General features: G+C 35.1%; 1 protein-coding gene across 1 annotated transcript in view; it reads right to left on the reverse strand.

Moving 5' to 3' along the window:
- The window catches only part of LOC127866677 (COP9 signalosome complex subunit 1-like), a 42273-nt gene extending 34313 nt beyond the window's left edge, over positions 1-7960 (reverse strand). Inside the window, exons 1-3 of the mRNA XM_052407416.1 lie at positions 7811-7960; positions 5491-5580; positions 1453-1637 (exon numbers count right to left, since the gene is read on the reverse strand). Coding sequence (XP_052263376.1) covers positions 1453-1637; positions 5491-5580; positions 7811-7885 — 350 coding nt within the window. The 5' untranslated portion in view covers positions 7886-7960. The remainder of the gene's footprint in view (positions 1-1452; positions 1638-5490; positions 5581-7810) is intronic.
- Positions 7961-8963: the final 1003 nt, after the last annotated feature.

Consider the following 8963-nt stretch of genomic DNA (forward strand, 5'->3'; position numbering starts at 1 on the left):
TTTTCATTTACATGAATGAAAACATTTATGACCAAATTTTTGTCAAGCAGTAATGTGTATCAGTATTTACAGGGGTGTGATTTAAATCACATCAGGGGAAGAAATGCCTTACCCCACCTTCAGGATTCAACTAAACTCTTAATGCGCATACAGATCCTGCAAAATGTATAACTAATTGTAAAACAAGTTTAACATGGCAAGGGAGGAAATCAGCTGAAAGGAGTAAAAATCATAATGCTGATTCATAAAAATAGACCCCATTCTTAAAATACTGCAACAATCTTCAGTGGTTTTATATACTTTGTATTTACCTTTGTATTTAACAGCCAGTGGCTTTTGGATGGGGAAAATTTAATTTGATTAACAAGGCAAATGTGAACAAGGGACAAAATTGTCACAAAACCAGGTTTTCATTGTGAAAAAAGTCTGATAAAGGGAGACAACTCAAACTGAACTTTTGAACTGAACAAACAAAATTAACCCCCTTTGTTTCTAAATAAATATATTTTTAGTTGTGGCGACCTTGAACTTGGAGATATTGATGTGATTCTTTCGTGCGACACACCGTCCCATGATGGTGAACAAATGTGCCAAATGATTTTAAAATCTCACAATGAATGACATAGTTATGGCCCGGACAAGCTGATTTATGGCCATTTTTGACCTTTTCACTCAAAGTGTGACCTTGACCTTGGAGATATCGACATAATTCTTTCACGCGACACAACATCTAATGATGGTGAACAAATGTGCCAAATGATTTTAAAATCTCACAATGAATGACAAAGTTATGGCCCGGACAAGCTTGTTCCGCCCGCCAGCCCACAGACATTCGCCAATCTAATTACCAGTTTTTTCCTTCGGAAAACCTGGTTAAAAATGATATTATTATAAGAATTATTAAAAATTTCAATGTTCTTATTCTTTATGATATCACAAATTTACCATGTTAGGTTTTTAAGAATATTAAGAACTACTTAAATATCTTCCTAAAAGTTAATAATTATGTTTTTTTTATTTATTTTTTATATGCAATTTTGGGGAAATGTTTTGTTTTAATTTGAGAAAAAAAAATATAAAAAAATTGCAATTAAGAAACAGCCTCTTTGGGTGTTTATAATAAGAAGAACAAGACTATTGCCAGGCAATATGTCCCCTACCAGCTCAACAATTGTCGGAATTTAAAAAAAATAAATATTTGTTGCCATAGCAACCAGAATTTTTGACGTAGGAACAAAATGAAATGACATAATAATGTACATTTTGCCATGTATCCATGTGTCAAGTTTCATGAAAAAATATTAAGAACTTTTAAAATTATCGCAGGATCCAGAAAAGTGTGACAGACAGACTCACAGACACACAGAGCGAAAACCATAAGTCGCCTCTGGTGAATACGGTAGGGGACAAAAAATCACTAAAATTGTGCTTCATTATGTATGAGTTGCTTACCCTGCTATAGCTTCCTGTAGTTTCCTGTAGATCTGCTGGTAAAGGTTGGTGTTGTACGTTGTCATGACATAGTTCAAGGCCGTCCTCAGTGCATCAAGTCGAAGGGGTGGACAGTGGTCAGCAATGAATTTCAGTCTGTACAGTTTTGCCAGGCCTGTATACTGACTGGCATACTGCTCCAAATCCTGCAAAAACACATTTGCTTTCAAATGCTTGCAATGTAATGATTCTATAGTGTTTTTTGAAGAATATTACATTGATTGTGTAATAACATTTTTAAACAAAGGGGAAATCCAACATGTAGATCCAGCAAATTGTGACATCTTCTCCAAGTATTTTATTAAAAAACAAACCCAAACAATATATCCAGGCAGGGCCAAAAAAACCTTCGCAAGGGGCCTCTTTTTCTTCCCTTTAACCAAAAAGGCCCTTTCCACTACGAAATTTCTTTAAAATCATGCATTTTTCTCTAAATTACCGATCTACCTCAGTATTTTTCATTCCCCAAAGCCAGAAATTGTCTTTTTTTCCCGTAAAAAAAGGCTGTGGCCCTTCTCCCAAAGTTGGTGTTTTGGCCCTGATCCATCTTTTGATGCAATGTCAATTTAAAAAGAGCTTTGTCAGAGCCAAACAGCAGTCAAATACCAGCTTATTGCTGTTGAAACACGCTTCAAGTTCTTTTTGAGTTATCACAGATTTTTATTTAAGCTTTCATTTATTTTTGTAAACATAGCCACCACAATTTTGTCAGACAATAAAACAACAACATGCAAATTTATATTATTGCCCTCTATCTAGATACAGAACACTCCACGCGTTTTTTTCTGCTAGCGAGTGTTCACGCGGCGTTGAGAGAGCGAGGTGAACTCGATAAAACGCTCTGCGTTACGCCGCGTTCGCTAATTCCCGCGGCGTGTATTACTTTAGCCGACAATGCAGACAATTTCTGTTCTTATCAGTGACCGCCGCGCAACGCCGCATTAGCAGTGTGTTACTGGGCATGCCAAAAATTAAAACATTGTTATAATAAATTGTTTAAATACTGTAGTACATGTATAAAAAGATAATTGTATAGAAAATTAATATGTATAAAAATTATGTCTTTTAATTCACAGGTACGTCTACAATATGAATGAATATAAGACATTTGACAAATTAATATTTAAATCATAACACATATAACACAAGAATAAATGTTCCGTAAAATTTCCAAATGAGAATAATAATTAGTAATCCGAAACACACTATGATTTTTAATGTTAACACGACGTTTACAAATGCTTCCAATATACAGTTATCATGTATATTTCCCGACAAAAGCGCGCGAAAATTATGCTGCAATGTACAAGGTCAAGGTATACTCCTGCAAAGCGTCCGTGTATTGATTTTTTTATACAAACTTTGTAGCGCAGAGAACATTGAATTTTGTTGATTTCGGTTAAAAGTTTCTTTGGTATTTTTTAACAAATTATATTGCGAATAAGTTGATATTTCTTCCAAAATAATTTCAAATCGAACACGCGGAATCTTTATCGTTACGGTATTTTAGTAGAGTAATTATTTTAACAGTAATTGAACTGTTAACTGATTAAAGAAGACATCTAGGCGGAACTGGATTTGAAGTGTTTGACGTTATGAAAACACGCAAAGCTTGTCTACTGACCTATTGTGTAGACTGCTGTCTGCGGTGTTATGACAAAAGGGATTAACATGTGTGAATGTCACTCTGCCGATTTGGTCCATAATTACTGGTAAACATTTTTTTGAATGTTGACGCAACAAGAATACAACTGTGAATATTAAATGCAACTATCAACTCAATAGTTACCACCTTCTTTTAGCAATCAATAGAATAACCAACCTACAAAGAGAAAATAAATGCATTAGCGAGCAGAGAATTGACTTTGTTCCGACAATTAAAACCATTCCTTATGCATTCGTTGAACGCGTTTACTTGAGTAAGTTATGCCTTTAGACAGGAAGCGGCTTTTCTTTGATTACGTCAAACTGTCAATTCACACAGATTTGCGAGATGTTTAAGGTCCTTGGTCATTTGTTTACATGTTCAGTATAGAAAATCACCTGCTAACATGAAAACTTTGGATTAAATTATCTAAATAAAAACAATGTTGCAAACTGTGTTTATATTAATTGGTAAGTATTAGTTAAAAGACGACGTTTTGTGTGTCGTAAATCAACGAGTTTTCTATACAACAACAACTACTTCTACAACCACGTCGGGATAGATCTATCTTGGTTGTTTTTTTTAATTGTAAATATTATACTACATGTACATGTATGTACTTGTAATAAATGTAATTTTATTTGAAAATCAGGAAGTCAAACAAAATTAAATTGATCGTTATCTCGTAAAATGCGGAGTTTCCCCCTCGTTGCCAAAGCCGAGGGCCGCCGTGTCGGCTTATCACTTTTGCCAATCGTTAACCGCCTCGTCCAAAATCATGCAAACGCAGCGTCTCGCGCGATTTTCTTAATCTCCCTCCAGGTCAATCCCTGCGGAGTATGGAGGGAAATTGGGGAAAACGCATGGAGTGTACTGTACCACGTTCCATCAACCAAGCTTAACTAGAATAGCAATTTTCTAAAGTACTTTGTAAGTTGTCACAGGATCCAGATATAAGTTTTCAATTATTTCTGTAATCATACCAATCTCAATGTTTTTCTTACCAACATCTGAAAAAGGTGCATATCCCCCATATTGCCCTCTATCTACCAACCAAGTTGTATAAACTTAGCCCAAGCACTTTTTGAGTAATCACAGGATCTAGATTGTTTGACAGATTTTTTTTACTTGTTTCTGGAATTACATCATCCACAAATTTCGTATGCCAAAAATCTGACACAACTCGCATATTTCCTATATGGCCCCCCTATCCACAAACCAAGCCATCCACAAACAAAGTTGTATCAACCTAGATTAAGTACTAAAGAGGGAATTGCAGGTTCCAGACTAAGACCAGGGGTGGCGAAATCTCAAAAAACTATACTTGTCCACGGACAACCATTTAGGAAATTTAACTTGTCCGTTGCTGAACTACACTTGTCCGTTAATGTTTATATAAATTATAAACGCATTTATTGATGAATGTAAAATAATGTGGAATATATCAAAATGAGTATGATTTGCTTGTTTTGTTTATAGTTGTATTTCAATGGTACATTCATTATAACAGTATATTATAAACAATATAAAGACTTTGTCAAACTTTTAATCTTGCAAAGCTAGTGTTATTAAAACACGTGTTGAACATAAGTACATCGTTATCTTAACAAATTAGACTAGTCCAATATGTCGACCTCATCAGACTGAGGCTCTGCACCGCTACTGGTAGCAATTTGATTATCATCAACTGGTAACCATTGAAAATCTGTTAGCCAGGTTTTTTGAAAAGTTCTGGTGCGTTTACTTAGATCATATTTTTTTTACATAATCTTTCTAGTATTTTTGGGAGGTGGACTGCTCAAAGCTTCGTGTTTCTTCTCTGTTGTTGAATATTAAAAAAAAAAAAAGTTCCATCTTTACCATTAAAGTCGTCTGAAATAGCAAGGTAGACCGTGTTTTGATTATCTTAGTTTGATACTTTTTATTTCCGTCTGATTGTAAATATAAAGAAACCAGTCTGTAACTGTCTAACAGTCGGGCCGAATGTTGAAAATGCGGCATGCTCCCGGTCTCTTGTAGAATCACTGCGCAGGAGAGTGCCCGTATTTTAGCTTGATTGCTCCGCAAATAGCACTGACAATGTAATCGCGTGTCAACATCCGGTTTTGTAAAACTTAATTACGGCTTTAATACAATGTATTTTTTTGTATACCTGGACCCGACTTTAAAAAACTTGTTGTCCACGGACAACTTAATTGAAAAATATCAGTTGCCCAGACAAGCAAATGTACGACTCGGGCAACTCGGACATTTGATTTCGCCACCCCTGAAGACAGACACGTGGACAGTCTGACGTGGGGTAAAACTATGATACCTCCAGTTTTACAGATAGGGGACTAATAAGCAAAAGTTACCAGAGAAGTTGCTTCAACAATATGCTGAAATTCTTCCACATTGTCGTTCTCTTCAGGTGCCCCATCAACCTGCATTGGCTCGGCAGCTGCCTATATAAGAGGCAAATTAACAATGTTTAATTTAATAACAATTTAAGATCCGTGCCGGCTTAATAGAATAAGGTCTGATGATTCGAACATGCTGTATCATTCAACCCAGGGCTCTCGCTGCCATTCGCAACTATAGCCAAGTGCAAACGTTTTAGAAAAGTGGAGATAAAATCTTTCAATTTGCAAAAATGGGTGGCCATTAAAATCAATAAGATTTGGAGAATGGCTGGTCAATACAGGTCATGGAAAGTTGAACATTGAAATGGAAAGTTGGGAGCCTTTAGACTTCTTGAAATGGTTCATAGATGATGCCTTGATTAATTACCTTGTGCCATTTAATTAAGCTTCTGAAGTCGAATGGCCCATTAAAACAACAATAAATATTGGGCTTGTTTTACATATTAAATTTGAAATCTCTGCAGTTAAATAAGGTTTAAAATGTTTAAAAAAAATAAACAAAATATTTGTAACAAAATATATATATTTGATTTAATATTTAATTGCTTAAATTTACAATGAAGTAAAAAGAGCCAGAACATAACTGGCTAAATCACAAGTTTATAAGTTAATATACCTGTACAGGTAAAGAAAACAAAAGCACTGTATAACGGGTGCCACGCTTGGCTACGGGTGCAGTTTTTAATAAATGAAAGCTTGTCAGATTTTTTTTAATGATTTTTTTATGTCACAGTGACCTTGACCTTTGACCTAGTGACCCCAAAATGGGTGTGACGTGTAAAACTCATCAAGGTGCATCTACATATGAAGTTTCAAAGTTGTAGGTGGAAGCACTTTGATTTGAGAGCCAATGTTAAGGTTTTAGCATGACGGGGACAGCGGACAACACGACGAGCTGGCTATGACAATACCTCGGGGTTTCTCCGAAAACGCTGAGCTAAAAATCAAAATGTAAAAAGAACCACCATAATCTACTATCAATGACAAATAAGAAAAAAGTAGGTTTTATTTACTTATGTCTTATAATAAGTGAAATGCAGCCAATTGACATAGACCATCCATTTCAGCCTCTATTAAAGTCATTAATTCAGCAGTAATGTGGCTTATCAGTTCTTACAAACATAGCATGTTGATGGTTTAATATATTAATGAAACTCAGTTAAATACATCATTAACACAATATGAACACTTAACGGCAATATATTACAGGGACCTCGTTTCGTCGTTTTTGGGGACGAATTTCGACCCCATTCCCCCCTTAAAATAGTATATTTTTTCCCCTATTTCAGCTTAAAATTCCCCCCTTCCCCCTTATTTTTACCTATATTGCCAGCTGGTATAGAAAAGATCTTATAAAATTCCCCATTTGCAAAAAACGACGCTAAATTCCCCCCTCTTAGGACCCCGGCCCCAATCCCCCAAAGTGAAGCAAGGGCCCTGTATTATAAGAACTGAACTTATTTATAACACAGGTTTGGAGCTACAGTGTATGGGCATAGTATCATGACCACATTAAAACTGAACATTCAAGCATGAACTAGTGTAATATTGGTTTTTAATAATAACAAAAAATTCGCATTGAACACTATGACTTAAGAATTGTTACTTTTAAAATGGCTCATATTTGTTTAGAACTGGCGAAAAATATTTAAATGGAAAATAGGTGGTGAAAGAAAACTTTAAACCAGCAACTTGAATTAATCTAGCAATATGCTTGTGATTCAACCATTTCAAGGTGTGTGTGGTTACACACAAACAATTCCAGCAAACAGTTCTTTGGAAACAAAGTGACGCAACATTCATTCAGTTTTGGACTTGGGGAAAATGCCAGTTACCAGAATTAATTCAAATGAAACATTTTTTAAGGCCAATGGTAGGCTTAAGATGCAACTTTGGTTTTACACTTTAACAAATACGAAAATCTGTAACAAGTCTCTTCAAAGGAATAGGGAACTGTTTTTGATTATGGTTGTTGAAGATAAAAGGTTCTGCTCTAAAATATTTAATAGTTACAAAGCAACAATAAAATTGATATTCATTGAATAAGCATGAATGTATTTTTGCAATAAAATTTTATGAACAGCGTATAATCAAAGAACTATTAGAACTAAGATAATGATGTTGAAAATAAAAATAATAAATGTCCGCCATTTTGAAATCGTTCTTCGACACATTGCTTGTATTTGCTTAGACATTCAGAAATAACGCTATTAAACAGGTAAGGTTTTAAACTGATTCATAATAGGTTACGCTTGTAAATAGGTATTCGTGCCTGGAAAAGACCTTGCTGTATTGGAAGTGGCATTTCTCCGAATTCACCGGTGAAACCGGACATTGAATTGAGCATGCGTTGATCTTTGTACCTGGAACGCTTGAAATCATAAGGCTAAAAACCACCATCTGTTCTGTTCTGTTCTTTCCTGTATTTCCCCCCAATCTGATTGAGGCACTCCTGGCAGGTAGTCCAGCCAAGATAAGGTTAAATCCAGTTTCACGTTCAAATCAAATAGTGAATTTACATAAACACATTGAGCTATTCACAAATGCCTTAATACATTAAATATAGCTCTTAATTCAGGAGACCGTGACGGTGTCTCAGCATTAGTTTAAACTGCGGCTTAAAGGGGCCTTTTCACAGTTTTTGGTATGTTTTTGAAGTTTGTCATTAAATGCTTTATATTGATAAATATAAACATTGGCTCTAAAAATCTCCAGTAAAAAACAAGAATACAATTAAAGAATTAAAAAAAAAGTAACTCTCAACGGGGCTCGAACCATTGACCCCTGGAGCCATGGAGCAAAAGTCTACCGCTCTATCCAATAGACCATCCGCTCTTATACTATTTCCAATGTATTTTTTACCTCATATATGCAATCATCGTAGTATCAAATAATACAACGACAACAACAGAATTCTACAAATTATTAAATCGTTTCGCGTTGCAACGCTTTATAATTTTCAGGTTTTTTAATCGTCAAAAGATGCACATAATGGATATTTTAGAGCATGGTTAATGTTCAGTATTACTGTTTCCTCACAAATATCATAACTTCCAGAAAAATTTGCGAATCTGAAACAATTATTTTTCAATTTTGTCAATTTACCAAAGCGTGAAAATGCCCCTTTAATACAGGTTAATTATGGTATATGGATAAATGATATATCGTTTAGCTCGAAATATTCGGTCGCGCAACGTTATTAAAAGTTATTAAAAAGTTATAAATGCTTGCCATTTTATGTGTGGTCTGTCTTATTAAGTGGGGTTAACAAAGGGGCCAGGTGAAAGCAGTTGCACTCTTTTATCGTGTAGATGGTAAATGTAGCATTGGCTGGCTCTTTCCATACGGAGTTGTAGTCGCATGGGTAGTTGTATGATACTTCTAATGTTTTTGTGGGAGCAGTCCATAATAAGATAGGTAAGGTC

This window comes from Dreissena polymorpha, chromosome 2 (assembly GCF_020536995.1).
Source record: "Dreissena polymorpha isolate Duluth1 chromosome 2, UMN_Dpol_1.0, whole genome shotgun sequence".
Classification (NCBI taxonomy): Eukaryota; Metazoa; Mollusca; class Bivalvia; order Myida; family Dreissenidae; genus Dreissena; species Dreissena polymorpha.